Source organism: Mobula hypostoma, chromosome 12 (assembly GCF_963921235.1).
Source record: "Mobula hypostoma chromosome 12, sMobHyp1.1, whole genome shotgun sequence".
Lineage (NCBI taxonomy): Eukaryota > Metazoa > Chordata > Chondrichthyes > Myliobatiformes > Myliobatidae > Mobula > Mobula hypostoma.
The window spans coordinates 69,921,852-69,945,422 of NC_086108.1; the positions used below are offsets into that span (position 1 = coordinate 69,921,852).

The 23,571-nt window shown below is 39.5% G+C and overlaps 1 protein-coding gene across 1 annotated transcript in view; it reads right to left on the reverse strand.

The window, feature by feature from the left end:
- Positions 1–23,571, reverse strand: part of LOC134354893 (nardilysin-like) — an 80,364-nt gene that overhangs the window by 32,196 nt on the left and 24,597 nt on the right. Inside the window, exons 9-21 of the mRNA XM_063064338.1 lie at positions 23,349–23,422; positions 21,875–21,944; positions 19,705–19,782; positions 15,078–15,198; positions 9,480–9,538; positions 8,553–8,607; positions 8,349–8,453; positions 6,991–7,114; positions 6,040–6,126; positions 5,782–5,901; positions 3,258–3,309; positions 2,516–2,666; positions 250–377 (exon numbers count right to left, since the gene is read on the reverse strand). Of these exons, the coding sequence (XP_062920408.1) occupies positions 250–377; positions 2,516–2,666; positions 3,258–3,309; positions 5,782–5,901; positions 6,040–6,126; positions 6,991–7,114; positions 8,349–8,453; positions 8,553–8,607; positions 9,480–9,538; positions 15,078–15,198; positions 19,705–19,782; positions 21,875–21,944; positions 23,349–23,422 (1,224 nt within the window). The remainder of the gene's footprint in view (positions 1–249; positions 378–2,515; positions 2,667–3,257; positions 3,310–5,781; positions 5,902–6,039; positions 6,127–6,990; positions 7,115–8,348; positions 8,454–8,552; positions 8,608–9,479; positions 9,539–15,077; positions 15,199–19,704; positions 19,783–21,874; positions 21,945–23,348; positions 23,423–23,571) is intronic.

Here is a 23,571-nt window from a genome sequence, read left to right on the forward strand (position 1 = left end):
TTTAGTATTCTACTCAGGTGTCACCAGCATATCTTTTTAAGGACATAGATATGACAAAGAATGATAGTCTTGTCAACAATATTCACATTGCTCAAGAGTGGAGCAAAACATATAAGATGCAATAACAATCTTCCAGCGGATGTGATTAAAAGAGTGGGAATTTAAGACATGACTTCTACCATTAAAAGACATCTCAAAATGAAACAATTACAATTAAAGCATCAATAAATGAATGAATTCTTCACTTACTTTCCCAGTTTTTCAGGTTTGATCAAAACATTGAAGTAACTCTTTTTTAATTGTTCTACAATCATTCCAAACACATCTGGAGTGGTTGCAAAATTGGCCAGATGATCAATGATGAGCTGAAACAGAAGCTGATGAAAAGAGGTAACTTAAATAATTTATCTGTAGAATTTTGCAAATATGGTATATTGGTATTAGAAATACAATCCACTTTTACTTAATTTGTTTGTTTTATTCCCTTCTTTAGTTTAACATCAGAAATTGTAAAAAAAACTCCTTAAATTCCCTTCCCATCTAAGAAAATTAATATCCAAACTCAAACTAGAACTCAGGCCCCAGGGACAAGATCATGACTCCAATCTCTACAGTCCATGTTCCTTGTGTCATAGCTAATCTCACATCATTGTTTACCAGGTTCTCAGATTCAACAAAATGCTCGTATACTTCAGCTTCAAAACCCAAATCATTATTCCCTGTGCTTCTTTGGAAAGGGTGGAGGAGGGTAGTGGTGCTAAGGGAGTTCATTTTAGACTGTGGAAGAAAACGATTAATAAACATGTAAACAAATTTAGCTGCAATTAACAAACCACACGTCAGTGTTAGAGGAAAAAAGGGCCACAAGGAGCAATCAATACTTTTTTTGCATTCCTTTTTCAGCTGTGGTCTTTACTAGCAAGGCTGGCTTTTATCACCTATTCTCAAACATTCTTGAGGCAGTGCTAGTAAGCCATTGATCCACTGCAGTCTTCCTGGTGAAGGTACACCCACAGGTAAGGAATCCCAGTACTTTGATCCAGCAATAACAGAGGAAATATTAATAAACACTAAAATAGCAATCAGGAGAATAGAAAACAGCAATGACATTTCATTAAAGAAACACAGACAATCCCCCTCACCCCATGTTATGGAAGGTTTACAGTCCTAGAAAAACCATCCATAGACATTTTCTGTATCACAAAACCCCTATTTACATACATTCCTTCAGGATGTCGCTCAGTACTGTAGATTTGAATATAACATAACCCAATCAATTTGGTTGGCAGTCACAGTGGAATCCCTCCTTCGTCACGCACTCTCTATTCAAGGACAAAGTGACAGATCTCTTGATGCACAAGGTTCATGGATTTGGAAAGGGTTTAGGAAGTGGGGATATCATGAAAAGGCATGAACTATGAGAACTGGAATTCATAGTGGAAAGATTATTTGGAAGGAGTTACAACATACATCAAAGTTGCTGGTGAACGCAGCAGGCCAAGCAGCATCTATAGGAAGAGGCGCAGTCGACGTTTCCTATAGATGCTGCTTGGCCTGCTGCGTTCACCAGCAACTTTGATGTATGTTGCTTGAATTTCCAGCATCTGCAGAATTCCTGTTGTTTGGAAGGAGTTTAAGGGTTTGAAGGACTAAAGTGCGGTGATAGTGGAAGAAGAGTAAAGGTTAAGGGACTTCTTTAAGAAGCTACGGCAGCTCCCCATAACGCAGCATGTCAGAGAATATGCCTCACAGGTAAACAGCGTGGCAGCACTGCACTCTTGGAACAACTGTTGATGTTTCTGGACTGGAGAGGCTTTGGCAAAGGAGGCTACCCCTATCTCTTCACTACGTTAAGTGACTAAAACTACAAATTGACAAAAGGTTTCTTTTGCATTCTGTGTTTACTTAGATTACTGTGTTTACATCCATCGGGATGAATTTTATACCGTATCTCAAATATTTGTTATGACTTGTGAAGGAGGTACAGGAACCTCAGGCCACACACCACCAGTTTCAGGTACATTTACTTCTCAACCATCAGGCTCATGAACCAGAGGGGATAATTTCATTCACCCCATCACTGAACTGATGCCACAACCTATGGCCTCACTGTCAAAGACTCTACAACTTGTTCTCGATATTTATTTATTATTATTTTGTTTTTCTCTCTTTTAGTATTTGCAGTTGTCTTTTGCATATCGGTTGTTTGTCTGCTTTGCTGTGTACAGTTTTTCCACTGATTCTATTTTGCTTCTTCGTATCTACTGTGAATGCCCACATGAAAATGAATCTCAGGGTAGCCAACGGTGACATATGATAATTAATAACTTTAATACATTTACTTTGAACTTCGATTTGCGTCTGGGCAAATTCCTGAAACCCAAATGGGGCCTGCTTTTCAATGTTCCAATTTAAATGTTCCTTCATGTCAGGAATAAGGAACTACAGTTGAGTGAGAAACAGTGTTTTTAGTTAAGTACACAACTAACAATGGAACTCAGAGTGAATTACATACCCCAAGTTTGTGGTTAAATCCCTTCACTTTGATGACTAATCCATGCTCTTCAGCCACTAGTTTATACTCCAGCAGTGCAACATCAGCTTCATATGCAGGTTCAGCTAGGTTGTGAGCCACAATATTCACAAATAAATCAAACAGCACCAAGCTAGGGGAAAATAAAGGGATGTATATAATTAAATTCAGCTGCACAATCCACTAACGTGCAAAAATGTCTTAACAATTGCATCTTTTCATAACTTCTACAAACTGGCCTCTTGAACAAGTAATATAAATTCATTAAACTGTTTCCATACACAGGGAAAGCAGTGGATAAAAATAGACATCAACCTTGAATCTTTCAAATTGATCTAACAGAACAAGATGGTCATTCTGTTCATGAGTCAGTAAAAAAAACTGGAAGAGCTTGCAGTTGTACATGATTTCCTTGAACTCACCTGTTCCCTTATCAGTCCCCAAAAGCCATCACTGCTCGATAGTACAAAAAGCAGTACAATGTGCTCCCCCCACAGATTTTTATTGCACATTATTTAAAAGTCCAGCTGTAATACTATTTATCTCTTATTAGTGTTCTTTGCTAAATGTAAACATGAATTTCATGTTTACTTTTAATTTATTAAATGATGTTCTCAACTAATCACTTACTACAATATTAATTCCAAACCCTGCATGATCTAATTTATGATCAATTTATGACAATTTTTATTAGTATATTTACACTGATTAGTTAAACTCTTACTTTTCTGCAGATTTATGGATGTGAGGCGATATCAAGTGGAATCGGATATAACCTGTAAAGTAATCATTTATGAGATCTTTAAAAGCAATAATACATACACTACATTACTGTAAATAAAAATATCCCAATATATAAACTAAAAAATAAACGATATTTCCCTTCCATTTGCTGCAATAGGTTTTACTAATTAGATTACAACCATAAATTTGTTACTTATTTGACTTCTATAAAAATTATTTTACAAGGACACACATTATGCAAGAATATTACAAGTAGAATTCTTCTTGACTGACACTTGCACCGCATGGACAAAAGGCAGGAGACTTGCTGGAATTTGGAGCAAAAAAAAATAACATGCAGGAAGAACTCAGCATGAAGGTTAAGCAGCAACACTGGAGGCAAAGGGATGGTTGAAATTTTGACCAAGACCATCTGTCAGCCCTGGGAGTGCAGGAGAAAGGTATCCAGTAAAAATAAAAAGAGAGAGAGGGAAGGGTGAGACAGAGGCTGGTTGGTATTAACTGGAACAGGGACAGAGTGAGTAAGGGAGTGTGTAGGGCCAGTCAACCGTTGACACCAAGACTGGCTGGTGTTAGGTGGAACCATTAAAAATAACAGAGAACCATAAAGAAATTCAGTATTGTGTAAAAGTCTTGGGCACCCAAGAACTTTTGCATAAATTTTATTTTAGATGTTTATTTTTTGTTTTCTGGATTAATGTGTCAGTAGAAAAGAGGAAACAATAGTTTTCCAAAATAAAATTAAATGCCACAGAGAATTTCTGGTACTGCATTAAAGAAAGTAGCATATTAAATAAGACCACTTTTCAAATAAAAACTCAATTACTTTGTAGGCATTAGCCCTGTGCATGAATAAACAAAGGTAACAAACAGGATGCTTATGATCAGTGACAATGAACTGACTGAAATAAACTGATTAACTGAAACAGAAACCGGGTGCAGAAGGAAACAAACTGGGCAAAGGACAACCATGGGTGTGGCAGATGTGACATCTTAACCTTCAAATCATCAACTCTTACACCATGGCAAGAGCATAGCAACAAGACACAAGGTGATCATCCTGCATTAGCAAGGTCTCTCCCAAACATCTTGTGGCACACAAGAATTTTAAGATGTGCTGTCAAAGCTCTTCTAAATAATCACAAAGATATGGGCAAAGTTGAGGACCAGAAACACAGTTATTGGCCATAGATACTGAGTGCTGCAGACAAGAAATACATCAAGCTGATGTCCCTCCTATATTGGAAGTCGTCTAACACTGCTATCAGCTCTGAATTCACAGAAACCACTGGAAACCAAGGACAGAGAAGTCTTGTCAGAAATGGTCTTCATAGAAGAGTTGTTGCCAAAAAGCCATTCATCTGAAGTGGAAACTAAGCTACGAGACTTGCCTCTACACAAAAACACAAAGTCTAGGGTGCTGAACAATGGCAGCAAGTGTACTCAGCTGATGAATCAAAATATCAAATTTTTGGCTCAAACAGGAGACAGTTTGTCCATAGAAGAACTGGAGAGTGCTGGATGAATGAGTGACTGCAGAGAACATGCAATACCATCAGGGAGGCATTTGACTGTGTGGTTTCAACTTCATTTTGCAGGGCAATGACCTCAAACACAGGGCCAAGGTCATAAAGAACTATCTTCAGCAAAAAGAACAAGGAGTTCTGCAACAGATGGTATGGCCTCCACAGAGCCCTAATCTCAACATTCAGGCTGTCCTGGAGAGTCCAGAAGCAAGCAAGACAGCCAGAGTCTGCAGAAGAACTGTAGCAAGTATTCCAAGATGCTTGGACAACCCACCAGACAATTTTCTTATAAAACTGCACAATAGTGTACCTAGGAGAATTGATGCACTTTTAAAGGCATAGTGTGGTCACATCAAATATTGATTTGATTTAGGTTTTATTTTTAAACTATTTACTGTTTTTTTTTTAAATCATAACTTTGATATTTAGGAACTTGTTATTTTTGAAAGCATCTTCTCTTTACTTACTTTTTTTTTAAACATGTGCCCAAGACTTTTACACAATGCTGTATATAGGCATATTGATGGCGAGGGGAAAGGTAGAGAAGTAGGCTGGTAAGTGCTCAGTGGGATTAAGATCAGATAAAGAAGAGATGATAGGCAAACAGAGCCAAGTTGAGAACGATGATGCTCGGTGATGAGGTAGAAGGAAACAAAGACATCCTACTGGAACACAAAGGGAGTGAGCTATCCAAAATTAGAAAACTCATTGTTCATACTATTGGGCTGTAGTCTATCCAAATGTAATACAAGGTGCTGTTCTTCCAGTTTGGCCTCACTATGACAGTGAAGGTGGCTGATGTCAGTGTGGGATTGGAAAAAGGACTTGAGAAGACATGCAACCACCCTTTGAAGGTAGAGTGCAGATGTCCTGCAATGCAGAGGAGGCCATAAGCTATAAACTTTCCCACCATCACAGAACTGTGGCTGCAACTCTTACTTATGCAAATTAAGGCAAAATATCCACAAGGAAACTTACCTTTAGGAATCTGAAACTTTGTATCTTTTTTGTACCATAAGCATCCACTCTTAACATCTAAGATTTTCACTGGATACATGGTATCAGTACAATCAGAGCTCTTCAGTGTAAAGTCAGTTGCTGGGTAAAAAGAAAGCATTATTTTAACGCTTGGCTCTGGGAAGGTTAATGTTTACTATCTTAAATTATTGGTGAATATCTTATTTTGTAAATTTAGTTAGCTATATAACTAAAGAAAACTTCAAAAACTTGACTCACCTATGTATTTGTTCTTTTCTGGCAGGTGAAGGGCAGGATTCAAAGGGAAATCACTTGCCCATGTTTCAGCCCAATATTTGTCAACTTCTATTAACACAGAATGAAGATATCCTTTCAAGTGATCAACTACTTAAGGAAAACTACAATTCTTCTAGCAGCAACCTCCAGGCATCAATGACTCGCTCTGTTTTTTAAAAAAACTCTCAATTCCACTTTAAAACTCCTTCCTCTAACTGAAACCAATGTTTTCTTATTTCTGATACCCTTAATAAGGGGAAGATTCATACTATATACTGCGTCATTGATTTATAATTTTATATACCTCTCAAGTCACCACTCAGCCCCCTTCACTTCAGGGAAAACAAACCCAATCTATACAATTCTTTCTATAGCTGAAATCATCCAATCCAGGCAACATACTGCTGAATCTCCTCTGCATTTTCTCTAGCACAACTACCTGCTGCTACAGTGCAGCAGCCACAACTGCACCCAATATTCCATTGCAGTTTAACTAACATTTCATAAGTTTGCGATATAACATCCCAACTTTTATATTCTGTGCCCCAAACTATGAAGGCGAGCAAAGATATTGCCACTTTGAGGGAACTATGAACTCAGAGCCAAGGTCCTCCTATTCACTGACATTCTTCCCATCCTTTATACAAAGTACATCCGACCCCAATATGACCTCGGGAAATGCATCACCTCAAACTTACCTGGATTAAATTCCACTTTCCTTTAACCTGTAATATAAATGTATTTCTCTTTTCACTGCTGCCTAACCAGTTGAGCATTTCTACCATTAGATTTTATGAGATATTCTATTCTAGCATTTATATTTTATTAACATGTCCTAAGTACCCCATTTCATTTATTTCCTTAGAAATTTCTACCCTTCCAATGATACACTGACCATTTACTCAGTTACTCTCCTATTATTTGACATCATACCTTCAACACTATATGCCGTCCCAAACCACCGCTCTGTGAGAGTACATTTTCCTTCATTGTTGGGAGAAAGGAGAATCAAATTTGCTTTCAGTGGGATCAGTTGGGAGATAGCAGCAGCAATAACCTGGAAAAAAATATTGATGGCTCAGGCAGAATTCCTCTAGCACAAAAGAGACTTAATCTATATTAAAATAAAGAAAATGCAAACCTACATTACAAAAGATTTCAAATGAATTGAAACAGTGCAGTTCATCCTGAGAGAGACAAACGATGGTTTTGTTTTCAATTCTAATAATTTATTGAAAAATTGTTTGAAAAGAGTGGTCTTTCCAGATTTTTGGGTAATGCTTTCCAATTTACAATAGAAACTCCACCTTATGTTGTATGCATGCATACACAAATAAACAATTTTCAAATAAAATGTACAGTGCATAAATTAATAAGTATTAGAGAGGTGCTGGCACAGCCGTCAAAGGCCTTGTACATCAATTGCTGATAACCCCAGTTGCATTCTTTATAACGTAAACAACATATCCAGGGAAAATCATCAAGTATTTCCAAAGAAGCAATAATAATAAAAGAAAACTGTCCCCTTCGCTAAATACACTCGACCTCAAGTTGCTGTGCATAATAAATGTCTCATGCTCTGTAAAAATGACAATTTAGATCTATGAAGCAGTTCATAAAGGAAATAAAAACAAAAAAACATAGCACCCCTGTAAAGCAAAAGCTTTGCTCAAGTTGTTTTCCAACAAAGATGAAATCGGAGGATTACTGTGTTTGAAACTACTCATCTCAGACTCTTCCCAGCTAAATAGTTCCATAAAATATTTTATATCTTCAGCCTCCTGAATAGCAAATAGATTATAAACACCAATTGAAACAGTCCTTTTCAAAACATTTTCAGTTCTTTCAAGAGAAATAGAAATCATTTTATGGGCAATAGGTGTGAAGAAAACATAAGAATAATTAAGTAGAAATAAAAAGCATCTCTGTGACACTCAGTGTATAGATCACATACAAGAATGACTCATTTTTCTTCTATATATTATTCTGCAATGTGCATCTTCTGTGTGTAAATGCAACATACATTTCAAAGAACCTGCCAAGTTAAAGAAACTGCACTTTAAAAGGAGGAAAGTCACTGCCTCGCCCCAATGCCAATTTCAAGGAGTGCGCCTTTAGATTTGAAGAGCATCTCAAAATTCTCTTAAAAGAGTACCTCTTAAAATTTTAAGAGTAGCATTACAGTTAAGATCCTTTCACATTGAACAATTGTAAAAGGGCAATTTCTCCCAATAGTTAAATAAATTCTGTAGCATAATTACATAACAAATAATTAACAGATTAATATTTACCTCAGGCTTGTACTCAAACAGTAATTGGTCTCCAGTGAGAAAATCTTCTTTTTTAAAAAGCTGCATATTTTCACAAACATTTTCTACGAAATCGATGGGATCAGTCTAAGAAAAAATATCAAAAGGTGAAGATTGTATCTCTATGATTAATTAATTAGCAATAACTAAAGAGTGAGAGAAAGATGGAAATGGTACACTCCATACCTGCTCCTGGTAATGGAATTCATTATCTTCAATTTTTTGAATCTCTTTATAAATTCTGGGGAGAAAAGTAAGCATAATCAGGTAATTAACAAAAGTATTTATTACCCCAAAGAACACATTAATTCCATACTAAATATTTAGTAGATAAAGACAACTTCTAATACGGTACAAAAATTTCTACACTCAATCCTTTGTCTTTACCAAGTTAAAACTGAACCTTGGAAGAAAGCTCCCATTGTAAACCTCTGATGAAAAGTGATACAATAGCAAATACAAATCTGGGTTGAGAAGAGATAGCCGAATTAAAGGTCTAAATTACAAGAAGCCTGGCTATACTACTTAGAGGCCTATAGCATACAGATTTCATAAGCATATTATAATGTAATATTCAGTGAAGATAATTCAACAATTTTATTTCATATTAAAAAACTGACAAAAATCTCTTTTGTTTAAAGGATAATAAATGCCCCTAGCTTTTATGGCAGGCTGGTGAAATTATTCGGTCAAACATCTGAAATGGGTGGAACACAGGCTTGTGATTGGGATGATAGATTTAACAATTTTCTGCTGGGTAAATGAAGTAGGATAGGGATCGGAACTCTTCATTTGTAACAATCAACATTCCCTTCCCACGCATCCATGAAAGAGCATTGCATCAATGTTTGTCATAAAGACTGATGATATTAAGTCACATGAAAGAACAAAAGTGTTGCCAGTGATGGCAAATTGTACCTCAAGGCTAGTTTCAGGAAAAGCAGCCATATATTAATAGGAAGGAAAAAACACCACTTTTTGATAATAAGGCAAAGTTAACCTTCATACAGTAGATTTTCTTCACATTTGGAAAAGCATAATGACATGCAGCATTTTCTGTGAATGTCTTATGAGCTGAAATAAAAATAAGCCATAATATGAAAGAAATATCACCTCTCCTGAGGTCCAAGATTCTGTAACATTTTCATGTATTGAAACACAATATGTGCAACCTATATTAAAAAGAAAGCAAACTAAATCAACTGCTATTTAAAAGATCCATAAATTTGTGATTGGAAGAATAATAAATCTCTCAAGACATATCATTACTGAGTACAATCAATCTACAGTTGCACATAAACTGTTAAATGTAGAAAACCAAAACTCTATTAGCAGGCTTTTGTATAATCTGTTAATACAATCAATATAGAATTGCTAATATGAAGTGAACTTTCAGCTTTTTGAACACATCAATAATAAACAGTGTACACATTTTTTTGAATGAGGTATAGCTGAGCTTTTAAAACAGCAAACATTATTACTGCAAAACAAACTAAGCTCGGAAAACTAACTTTACACTTATAGTATGTAATTCATTCAGTATATATATGTCCCACTATTTGGTTTTCTATAGTGATTAAATAATGAATAACAATCACAATGAATTATCAGTCTTGCCCCATTGTCTTCACTATTGTCAGATGCCACAGGTCCCCTGTAGATGGTGCCAAATTAGAAGCCAATCTAGAGAAAATAATCGTTTAGTCACTGAACGCATCTGACTGGTTTTCTTCTCTGAGCACGATAACCCCCTAACCCCTGCACCCACTCTCAAGCCTGGCAGCAAACAACATTCCTTTTCAGCTGACCACAAAACATGGGCCAATTCTCAAAAATTGACAATGAGAATAATTTGCCTTCGATTCAATAAAATTAGGAGACTTGTGTGACGAGAATACACATAGATTAAGATGTTAGCTGTCCTGTGCTGGCACCAGTGGGATCAGCAGTTGGTCTGCCACCTGTCTTCAGGAGAGAGAGAGAGATAAGGAAAACAATGGAGCAGCATTGGAGATGTTAATGAAGGGATGGGAGAGAGTAACGGAAGGAGAGCTGTCAAGATCGGCTCCCCCCTTTGAACCCTGAACTGTTTGAAGTGATGGACAGGCGATACCCCAGCAGGGGGATAAAAAGGGACAGGTTCGCTAAGGCGACACACACGACACCCGAGGTAATGAGACCCTGGAAGCAGTGCGTCTCTCACAAGTCGGTGGAAAGTTTTGGAAGGCCGGTTGCGGGACCAGGCCATAGACGCACAGGGTGGAAAGGCACGATCGGCAGGAACCTGGTGTGTGTCCACCCTTGCCTGGGTGCCGGGTTCACCACAGAGAAACGATCGTATCGGTAAACGGAGGGGTCACGGTCGGTGACCTCAGATGACATCACAAAGGACTCGCCCGAAAGCTGACTGCGGTCTGTGTGGAAGCTGTTTTGAATATTCGTTCGTTTTGCTCTCTCTCTCCTTCCCCCCACAGACTCCAACTGAGTGATCCATTTCTGCTAGTTTAGCAACCCAGTTACGGGGTACGTAACATAAGTGGGGTTCTCGTCCGCGATTTTGAACGCTAAATTTGGGACGGAGTAAATTGATTGGGTCAAAATTCCCAAAAGAAAGAAAAGACAAACAGCAGAAATGGAGGCTGAGGAATTTATAAAGGCGCCGACCTTGGAGGCATTAGAGGATGCCAGGAAATCGGAATTGGTAGCTGTGGCCAAACGGTTGAATCTTGCTAAGGGGAAGTCGACAATGAGGAGAGAGGAGATACACAGAGCTATCGTAGAGCACTATGTATCTAAAGGTGTGTTTCCCCAAGGTGAGCTGGAGGTGGTGTCTATTGAAAAACCTGCTGGAAACGCGGTACAGGTGCAGCTTGAAAAACTGAGACTCGAGCACGAGTTCCAGGTACGGCAGTTAGAACACGAAGAGAAGCAGTTAGAAAGGCGGGAGAGAGAGAGAGAGTTGGAAAGGCGGGAGAGAGAGAAAGAGTTAGAAAGGCGGGAGAGAGAGAGAGAGTTAGAAAGGCGGGAGACAGAGAGACAGAGAGACAGAGAGACAGACACACACACAGTTGGAGCGAGAGGAGAAACACAGGGAAAGGGAATTCGAGCTGGAGAAGTTAAGGATAAGGACAGAGCAGGGGCTCGTGCCGAACCAAGGTGGAGGGTTCCAGGTGACCCAGGTTAGGCTGGTTCCCCCATTTAGCGATACCGACGTGGATCGGTACTTTCTCCATTTCGAAAAAGTTGCTACAAGTCAGGACTGGCCGAGGGATAAGTGGGCTGTTTCGCTTCAGAGTGTACTGAAAGGGAAAGCCCAACAAGCTTACTCAGCTTTGTCCGTGGAAGATGCCCAGAGGTATGAGGTGGTGAAAGAGGCCATCCTCAGGATTTATGAGTTGGTCCCGGAGGCATACTGGCAGAGGTTCCGTAATGCGAGGAAGCAGTGGGACCGCACGTACTTAGAGTTTGCCCGTGAGATGCAGACATATTGTGAGCGTTGGTGCGCCTCGAAGGGGGTAGAGGGGGATTATGACAGACTGCTACAGCTGATCCTGGTCGAGCAGTTTAAAGGTTGTGTCCCTGAGGGTATGAGACCTTACCTAGATGAGAAAGAGGCAGCCATGTTAGCCGCAACTGCTAAGTTAGCGGATGAGTATGCGTTGACGCATAAAATGAAGTTTGCCCCGAGTAAAGGCTACCAGAAGGGTAGTCAGGATGGCGGGGAGAGTCCGCCAGAAAAGTCAGAAAGTAAGCCGGGGACTAACAAGAAGGATAAGGTAGACCGGGAGCAGTCTGGTAGGAAGTCTCCTGGGGTCGTCTGTTATAATTGCGGGAAAGTCGGACACTTTGCGTCCAGGTGCTTTGCCCCAAAGAAGGAGATGGGAAAAGGAAAAACGGCGATTTTGACTGGCTGTATCGAGCTGATAAAAGAACCGCTAGGACAGGACAGGTCTGCCAAAGTTCAGGAAGGGCGCAAGAGGTTTATCTCGGCCGGGTTGGTGTCGGTGAAGGAGGGGTTAAAACCAGTTCCAGTGCGGATCTGGAGAGACACGGGAGCGTGTCAGTCACTAATACTGAAGAGTGTATTAGAGTTTAGCTCAGAGACCCAGACTGGGGAGGTCAAGGTCAAAGGTATTGGGGAAGGGACAAAGGCCGTCCCTTTGCACCAGATACACTTACAAAGCAACCTGGCCTCTGGACTAGTCACGATCGGGGTGAGGCCCGAATTACCGATGAAAGGCGTGGAAGTCCTGCTCGGTAATGACCTCGCCGGGGGAATCGTGTTCCCAGCAGTGGGATTGACAGGTCAGCCTGCCAGCATTGAGGCCCCACTCATGGACTCACAGGTTCATCATGGGACTGCGGTAGTAAATTTAGCTGAGACGTTTCTGCCAGCCTTGTACGAGAAGGGGGTAGAAAGTGAAAAGAAGGAGTGTAGTGAGACAAGAGGTAGTGAGGGAGCTGAGACAGACTTAGCATTAGCCAGGAAGGAATTTGTGCAGGTGCAGGAGCAAGACGAGGGGCTGATGGTTTTGGCAGAGACAGCTCTCTCTGACACAGAATTAACAAGGGAACCAGTAGGCTATTGTGTGGAGGAGGAAGTGCTAAGGAAGAAAGGGAAACCAAGTACCGTACCCGCAGATGAGGACTGGGGGGTGGTACAAAAGAGTTATGGGGATGAGATTTTTAACCTGGCCCACAAGGTACCCCCGGTGGACACTTTGCGGTGCTGGAGGAAACAGTTGGTGGAATCATGAAAGAGGTTTACCGGCTGCACCGGAGGAAGGATGTTATTGATTATGGCCGACGCGAACTGAGACGGTCACAGGCTTTTGATATGCTAACAAACCTAGTCGGTGTTAGCGCGGAAATCAATGAAGCTAGGGTCCCCCGATAAGAGAAAAAAACCATTTTGAAAAGATGAGTATGGTATCGACCAGATGGGAGAAGGCTATTGTTTTGGCCAGCTCTACTGATAAGGTGTCTCCCTTAATCCCCGAACAAAGCGACTCTTTAGGAGAAGTAATTAAACGACTCGCACACGTGTGTTTGATTGTCCCAAGGCGATGCAAAGAACTGGGACGTTGGGTGGTGTTTGTTACACTAGGCCAGCCTAGCCAACAACAGCCCTATAGAATGAGTAATTCGGTGACGAAAGGGCTGACGAACACAGAGGTGTGTATTGGCAATGTAATACGGCTGTCCGAAGCCAGCTTGATAGTGAACCTTGAAAAAAATGAGTTCGGCCACACGAAGGCCACTTACCTGGGAATTGTGGTGACACAGGGGCAGCTGGCAGCGATGCAAGCTAAAGTGCGGGCTATCTCTGACATCCCAACCCCGACAGACAAGAGGGCCCTCAGAAGGCTCTTGGAGATGGTGGGGTACTGTAGGAAGTTTTGCAATAACTCTGCGGTTACTACCCCTCCCCCTCCTACTAAGCCCTTGCGAGAGAAAACTAAGTCGGAATGGGACGACCCTTGTTATTGTGGTCTGGGACGAAACCCAATGAAAGGTTACATTGATCGCAATTCATCAGTGTTTTTGGCCACTATGAAGTTTGCTAAGTTGGAGCCTGGTCTAAGGGATTATTAATAACACATATAAAAAGAACAGAAAATCTGATGGCTGACTGTCTGTCAGGTGTTGACAACTTCAAATTCGCTGTATTAGCCAAATAGCTGATAAAGATGTGTATTTGTGTGCATCAAATAATGTATTCATGTTTGTAATTTTTACCCCGGTAAAAATCCTTACGGGGGGGGAAGTATGACGAGAATACACATAGATTAAGATGTTAGCTGTCCTGTGCTGGCACCAGTGGGATCAGCAGTTGGTCTGCCGCCTGTCTTCAGGAGAGAGAGAGATAAGGAAAACAATGGAGCAGCATTTGGAGATGTTAATGAAGGGACGGGAGAGAGTAACGGAAGGAGAGCTGTTAAGATCGGCTCCCCCCTTTGAACCCTGAACTGTTTGAAGTGATGGACAGGCGATACCCCAGCAGGGGGATAAAAAGGGACAGGTTCGCTAAGGCGACACACACGACACCCGAGGTAACGAGACCCTGGAAACAGTGCGGCTCTCACAAGTCGGTGGGAAGTTTTGGAAGGCCGGTTGCGGGACCAGGCCATTGACGCACAGGGTGGAAAGGCACGATTGGCGGGAACCTGGTGTGTGTCCACCCTTGCCTGGGTGCCGGGTTCACCGCAGAGAAACGATCGTATCTGGAAACGGAGGGGTCACGGTCGGTGACCTCAGATGACATCACAAAGGACTCGCCCGAAAGCTGACTGTGAAGGTCTGTGTGGAAGCCATTTTGAATATTCATTCGTTTTGCTCTCTCTCTCCTTCCCCCCACTGTCCATCGCCACAGCAGCGATTACTGCGAACTGAACTGAACTAAATTGAACTGAACTTTGCGTCACTTTGAAACTGGTCATTTATCCCTAGACAACGATAGAGCTTGATTGATCCTGTTATCTTAATTCTGTGTACATGTATGTTTATCATTGCTGAACTGTTGCATTCATTATCCTTTTGATTACTGTGTTGCTTGTTTCTTTAATAAAACTTTCTTAGTTCTAGTAATCCAGACTCCAACTGAGTGATCCATTTCTGCTGGTTTGGCAACCCAGTTACGGAGTACGTAACACTTGAAATAATTCCCACTGGACAGGAACAAAGGAGAGAAAACACTGCATACAAAGTTACCTCATAGAACTGCTGATAGCCTTCATCAGTTAACGTAATTGAGATGTTGAACACAGAATATGTTGAATTTTGTTCAAATCCAGTTTCACCATTTCCACCAAATAAGGCAAGAGCCAAGCACCTAGAAAAGAACTCCTACTTCAGTTGAGCTTCGAGACTAAAGATGTAACAAAACAACTTCAATAAGGAAGCTTAATACACAGATTAAGATCTTTGTCAAGATAAAGCTATGCTTGTTTAATTCACAGAAGCATAACCAGAGAAAGACCTGTATTCTCAGATTTTTACGGCTTCCACTGGACCTGGATAAAGGAACAGAGCAGCAGCTTTAAGACATGACATCATAATGCTTCCAAAATCAGTCTTCAGCTTTCAAACCAGTAGAGCAAGGAAGATATAGTTAGGTGTCAATTTAATTCCCTTATTTGTTTTAAAATTTTTTTTTTAAAGGTAGCTAGAACTTTAACACAAGTTTATGCAATACAAATGTCATTAATTTCAATGGCTCTAAAGGTTAAGAATACAATCCTTCATATTGCATCTTGAACCAAAGCAACCAAGCCATCTGGATTACAGATCTACACTGAGAATGAATCATTCAAGGTAGATTTGGGCTATTAGGATGAGAAAAACAATGGAAATACTAACTGGTTAATTCACAAGAACCAAAGATCATGTTACCACAATTGAAAGAGTCTTCAAAAATTTAAATTTTGCTTTCCAGAATCAATACTAAGCAGATAATGAGTGATGTGACATTGATTAATTGTTCAGCAAAGTTGCAAGAAGACATGAAAATGAGAAAGGTGAAGTCAGAAAGTTATTTCAGTGATCAGTGGTTCCCAAAATGGATGATATCACTCCCCTGGGCGATGGGAGTTTCTAACTGGATGATAAAGATAAAGGAGACAGTGGGAGGGGACTTGGTAGCAGGGAGGTCAGCTGAGGAATTACATGCTTAATTTCAGAAATAAATTACTTTTCGCATTTTATTCTCATAATGGATTACAATGACCATTCAATCACCTCATCTCTTGCTAACCCACCATTCTCTTAGACATTGTTCAAAGCACATTATAGTTCCTGAATCAATGTGACACTTTTGTATTTGACACATTATAAGAAACATGGACTGAAGAAATGGTATTATTCCGGGCCTGGTACGCACTTCATTGCCATTCACTACTGTAGTTCCCATACCCTAATTATTTTTGCTTAGTTGTCGTTCAGTCATTAAGTCGAGTCCAACTCTTTGTGACCTTTTCATGGCAAGATATGGAAGTAGGTTGCCAGGCCTTTCTTCTGCACGGATAGTGCTGCTGCCCGGGTTGGAACCTGGCTGGGTTTGAACTCAAGACCATCTACCTTGAAGTCCAATGCTAATGCCACTACACCACCAGCTGGTGTTGCAATTCCTATGAAATAGGGTATGACATACAAAGGGGTAAAGTTCAGGCCATAGCTACAGGATCATATCAGCGTTGAGGCAAGTAAAGCCTCATGGACTAGAGAGCTGAATACTAGTTTATCCTTCACCCTCAGCCTTGATGCCTTAATCTTAAATCTGGCTCAGCACTTTAATCAGCTAAATGTGGGTTCATTTGCCACACTTGGGCATGGGCTCTGCCACTTCAATCCAGCCTGAAGTCTGCTCCAGCAATAGGTTTCGCGGCCATACTTGCATTCTCGAGAATCAAATTAGCCGAATCCTTCAGCATACCGCAAAAATGCCTGTTCAAAAAGCACGTCCCTAATAGATGAAACAGCTAAGAATGTGGAAGGCACATTTTGCAATATACTTAGCACAACAGAACTTGCTCTGCAGTTGGATGAGTCAATTGGAACTGGAAAATAAAAAAAATTCCAGAGCAGATTTTTGATCTCCAAGTTTAACAAAATAAAATCTTCAGGCAAAAATCAATCTTTTTTTTGTACCATGTGGTGTGGGCTCATCAACCATTATGAATGATGCACAAATCATTAAATACTGTTATCACAGCAGTAAATAAAATCATCCCATGCTCTCAGTTCTCAGCTATTTTGAGAGCTTTGCATTGAAAAGGACAAACAGTTTACACACTTGCTGATGCACACAGAAGTCAGATGGCTCTCAAAATAGTCTGCAATGCTTTTATTCACTTTTTGAAACTGATAAAATTCTTGGAAGACTCAAATGCTTCATTCAGTAATCAATCAAGACTGTTATGCATGGCATTTTTTATTTATCAGAATTATCCATGAAGTTTAATTAACTCAATCTTCAACACCAATCTGAATTTCATCAAAGTCAAATCAGTTGTCTCCACATTTCTGTCCAAGTTAATCCTATTTAAGTGCGATATTGACCTTCAAAACCTTTTCCAATTTCCGAGCTTCTGAGTTGGAAGAGAAAGAAAGAAAGAATACCAGATGACGACCTTCAAGAACAGTGTACTGTGCCTTCTTGGGTCAGCTGCATAAACAGGTGTCCGAGAAACTTAAGGTTCTTCTCTCAATCCAAATTCTTGAACACTTGTAATGATGAATTAACACATTTGAGTATCTTCCTCCAAAACAGAACAAGGACAAACAGTAACTGGAGTAACTTGTTCACATGGAACGAGTATCCATTCATCAAAATGGTACTTTTGGAGAAAAGGGGGGAAAAGATCAGAGGAATACACACAGTTGTCATGGACTTTTATCAGTCTTTCTCAACCAAAAGCCCTGTAAGAACCATGAGATCTGCGATCTGCAATCTGCTGAGCACCAGATCAGTAGCGCTCAGTCCTGACAACCAGTAAAGTGCAAGAGGCCCAGGTACGACCTTCAGAAAGCCATGTCACAAGCAAAATGGCAATCCAGACCAAACATGAATCACTGAAGGATGCTTGACAGCTATGGCTGGGGTTGAATACCATCACCTTCTACGAACTGAAAGCAAGCAACATAGATGACAACAGGATTTTGCTCTCAAATGAGATCAATGCCTTCTATACCTGCTTTGAGTGTCAAAACATGGAGGCACTTTATGACTTCCCATGGCCCTCAAAGATCATGTAATTTCAATCTCTGATGCCAACATGAAAGCATCCTTCAGGGGGGTGAACCCATCAACAGCCCAGACGGGGTACCCGACCGAGTACTAAAAACCTGTGGTGGTAAACTGACTGGAGTGTTCACTGATATCTTTAACCACTCACTTCAGCAGCAAGGTACCCGCCTGCTTCAAGTAGGCTTCAATTATACCAGTGCCTAAAAAGAATGTGCTTAGCTACCTCGATGACTATCATCCAGTAGCACTTACATCCACTGTGATGAAGTGCTTTGAGAAGTTGGGGATGAAACATATCAACATCTGCCTGAGAAGCCACTTGGATCCAACCTAATTTGCCTACTGTCACAAAAGGTCAACAGCAGATGCCATTTCATTGAAGTGAGGATGCATATATCAGCACGCACTTCATTGACTAAAGCTCAGCATTCAATACTATTATCCCTTCAAAACTAATCAAATAAACCAAGACCTGTACCCCTCTACCTCCTTGTGCAACTGGATCCTCTACTTCCTCACTTGCAGATCCCAGTCAGCTTGGATTGGCAACAACATCACCTACACAATCCTCATCAGCCTCCCCAATAGTGAGCACACCTACACAAAATGCTGTAACAGGAAAGCAGCATCAATCATCAAGGACCCCCATCATCCAGGCTATGCTCCTTTCTTGCCACTGCCATCAGTAAGGAGGTAGAGGAGTCACAAGACCCACACCACCAGGTTCAGGAACAGTTACTACTCCTCAACCATCAGGTTCGTGAACCAGAGCGGATAACTTCACTCACACCTGAACTGTTCCCACAACCTATGAACTCTTCATCTCATGTTCTCAATGTTTATTGTTTGTTTATTTATTATTATTTTCCCTTTTTGTATTTGCACAATTTGTTGCCTTTTGCACATTGATGATTGTCCGTCCTGTTAGGGGAGGTCTTTCATTGATTCTATTGTGTTTCTTTGTGCTTACTCTGAAAGCCCACAAGAAAATGAATCTCAGGGTTGTCTATGGTGACATATGTACTTTGCTAATAAACTTACTTTGAACTTTGAATTTTTGAACTTCATGCTAAATTTTAGCATAGGAAGAAAATCAATATTAAGTTTACTGTATATGCTCAGAAGGATTTCAAGCTTTCACATATTACACAATAAATTAATCCATGTCAAATTACTAAATAAGGTGAAAGGAATGATAGTTCTCTTTCTCAGTATTAAATTTACTTCAATTGATTGCATTTAAAAAGTTTCACCTAAAAGTTTGATCATAGTCACAATTCAAATGACTTCAAAAGGAACTAGTTTCAGAAGTGGGACACAGCACATATCTCAACTCTAAAAGAATAGTTAGTGCTAGTGACAGAACGTATTTCTTTGCTTCAAATTACTTCATATAAACCTATTTTGGCATCTTTGTGCCTTGTATTGCAAAACGATACTCATTAACCTTTGTATAAACCAAGTGTTCTGAACCACATGACGAAGTCAGATTTATCTTTCCACAATATTGATTAAGAGAATAACAATAAAATTGAAACATCCACCATGCGCCAAGGTTTAAAATATTTGACCTTCATTATGCCTAATACTTACTTGGAGCGAAGCAGGGACAGGATACTGCCTTTACCCTCATGTCCAATAAGCCATGATATATAATGGAGTGGCTTTATCCTGTTAAAATTATAAATGTTGTAATACAAGCAAGTAAATACTTACATAATACTAAAACATAAATCAAAAAAGTCAGAAGCAACAATTTGACATTCCTGGTTGCAGATTTTCAGATGGAGTAAAAATGGAAATTTAAAAAAAGATGTCAACATTCATTAAAGATATAATCCCAGCTGTGTATAGGGATAATTTGCAGACGAAGAATCTTTGAATAAATTAGAGACATAGGAGGCTGCAGATCATTGTCTCAATATGAAACAACAGCTGTCTATGTCTCTACAGATGCTGCCTGACCCACTGAATAACAATGGAAAGACTGGGAATGGAATACAAAACTCAAACAACCTAAGGAACAGGGAAGAGCAAATCTGTGGCAAATTTCTGACATACAAAAACACTAGTACAGTACAGTGGGGGATGTAACTTCACCATAATAAATAGGTCAGTGTAAGGCATGTGGAATTTCTAAACTACATTCAGTGTGGTTTATTTTTTAGGTAATATCTGGGAAGAAGAGAGGGTAGTGATTTGAAATTTACTTTGGAAATGAAGATTACAAGAGAACACTTGTATGATAGTGATTATATTTATGTTAATTTTAATGCTATATAGTATGGGGAGAAAACGGATAAAATAGGTTCTAAATTACTGGATTGTTTACTAAGTGTGGAATGGAAGCAACTACTAGAAGGTAAATCAATCTCAATTCAATGGGAGGTATTTGAAGTTCAAGCAATTCAGGATCTTATAAAGAAAACAAGCAAGACTGTCTATTCTGGAGCACCAAGGATAACAAGTCAAAAGGGGGAAAAGCGCTTACATTAGATGCAGAGCTTAATAAACTGTATAAAAAGCTTAAAGTAGAAATTAAGAGAGCAAAAAGAGGATAGAGTAATAATATTCACAACTAAAATCGAAGGAAATACACAAGTATGTAAAAGGGAGTAATCAAGGCAAGGGCAGAGCCCAACGGAGACCAAAATAGTAGCATGTACAGAGGCAGAATTGGGCAAGGTTTTCAAATGACTAAATTGCAACTGTCTTCGAAACCATAGAGAAAGATCCAGAAGATCTAACTTAAGAATGAAAATTCAGATATCATTAACATAATTCATTAGAAGAGAAGTAACACTGAAAGTGAATCAACTGTGGTGTCTGAATAAAATATATCACTAATGTTGAGAGACAAGTCTGTAGAAGGCATAACCATCATTTTTCAAATCAGTCTGGCCAACAGAGTGGTGCTCAAGGATTGGAGGTCAGCTAATGTTCCACTGTTGTTTAAAATGAGAAGAATGATTATAAAGTAAGTAATTCTGGCTCAATTTGTTTGAGCAAATTAGTGGAATCAAGTCTAAAGAAAGTATAAATCTTCATTTAGAAGGAATAGATTAACTTCCAAGATCTGTTAAAGAAAGGCATGCTTGACTAACTTGATTGTTTGAGGAGACAATAAGGAGGAATGATGTGAGTCTATTTGATGGTGCTTACAAGGATTGCAGCAAAGCTTTTGACAAGATTCCACACAGCTGACTGGTGTGTGGAATTCAGGAGACAGTGAAAAATTGGAACTAAACTGGCTTGATCATAAGAAGCAACATAATGCTTGAAGGGCATTTTTGTTTCTGGAATGCTATTAGCAGTGGGATCCCACTGATTTCAGTATTCAGCACCTTGAAAAAGGAGTTATAATTTTAAAAGCTTGAGAAGCAAGTAAGCTGGCCTTACAGTTCATGAAAAGGTTTTACCTGCAGGAAGATATAGGTGGTCATAAGAACACAAGAAGCTTTCCCTAGGGTACTTAGCCCCTACTTCCAACCTAGGAATAGGTCAATAAGTATGGTATGGTAATTGCAAAGCTCATCTCCAAAGGTTTAATGTGGCAGTAATTGAAACCTCCTGGTACTTTTAGAAATGTACTTGAGAGGCAATACAGGCCTCAAATTAATGGGGTGGCATGCAGGATATGTTCCTAGTAAACAGTCCATGGGCAGGTCAAAGTCATCACAAAAAATAAGCAAATTCAGGTGTTAATGTTCACAACTCTATATGTAAGTGCCTTAAGAATATATTTTAGAATTCAATTCTATACCTGTAATACTGTTTCTGAGGTGGCAGCGCCCAAGTTATATTCAGAGAGTGAACATTCTTCACAGGAATAACTGCAAAATAAAGTACGATAATGCTATTTTTTTTAAAAAAGCTTGACTTCAAACAACCATAAATGTCTATTTCAATTGCATCACAAGGTATATTTAAAACTTGTGATGCATTTGCTGTAACACTGAGAATGATTTTGGCACGCTGATCTTAGCTGAAATGCCACTGTGTGACGGAAGTTTGGGGTCTATTTAATTGCATTTCAAATATGTATTCAGTGATTGCCACTGAAACAGCAAACACCCATTAGTTAGAATGCACAAATTCTATAAGGACATCATGGCTTAAGGAAATTGCTTCAGCTTCACAAACCGCACTTTTACACAAGTTATTTTTTTCAGAAAAATTATGTCATTCTTAAATGGCAAGGTATTTTTGTTTCCACCTCTAAGTAGCTTTTTAAGACAATTCAAAAGCAGTATAACCACGCTGTTAATAACAAAAAGTACAAGGTGAAATTAGACAAGGCCCTTGAGGAATTTAAAGGCATCAAAGAGGACCTAAAGAATTAAGAGAGCTAAAATAGGCCATGAAATATCCTGATCAATAGCATTATTTATACTTATTTAAATCTTACACCCGTCCCACAACGCGAGGGAGTAAATATCTTTGCTTTCAGACTCTGTTGTAAGGTACAGACATGTGAATTTATAAGTCTGATGGCTTGTAGAAAGAAGCTGTCCTATTGCCTGTTGGTCCTGGCTTTAATGCTGTGATACTGTTTGCCAGACAGAAGAAGCTGAAGTAGTTTATGGTTGGGTGACTGGTGTCCCCAGTGATCTTCCAGGCCTTCTTTGCACACCTGCTGCTGTAAAAGTCTGCAGGAGATTAAGGAGGATTCCAAGCATTTTGTATCTATAGTAGGAGCCTAGAAAAGGATAGATGCACTCAAGGACAAAGAAGGAAATTTATTTCTGGACCCAGAGGAAGAGTGAAGTCCTCAAGGCATGTAAAGAATCTTTTGCATTTGTGTTCTTAACAAGTACTCTGCACTGGTATTCAAGGAAAAGGACACAGATGATTGAGTGTCCAGGAAAGGGTTTGGTGATATAAGGAGGAAGAGGAAGTGTCAGGCCCCTTGAAGAACAATAACATGGATAAATCTCCAGGATCTGATCCCAAGACACTGAGCAAGGCAAGGGAAGAGATTGCTAGGACATTGACAGATCTCTGTATCCTCTTTAAATATGGGCAAGATCCCAGTCAACTGGAGAACAACTAATGTTGTGCTCTGTTTAAGAAGGGCAACAAAAATAATCCAGGAAGTGATGGGCCCGTGATCTTTTATGTACTCAAACTATTACACTGGTACAAATTATAATATACATAATATACATTAGTATTTTAAATAAAATGAAGAACCTTAAAGTATGATAAAAGTAAATGATATCCAACAGTACACATACCTCTATAAAGTTTATTAAAAGCAGGTGTATCAAAGGGACCCCCGATATCAGAAAAATCTGGTTTAGGAAGACCACTTCATGTGAAAAGCAAACATCAGGAGAAAATAGGTATTTATTTGTCGCATTTTTCAGAAATGAGCATTAACAATTATATTTCTGCTTTACAAGTATACTTCTAAATCAAAATTAATTCTTTAAATATGCATGATAATAATATGATGAA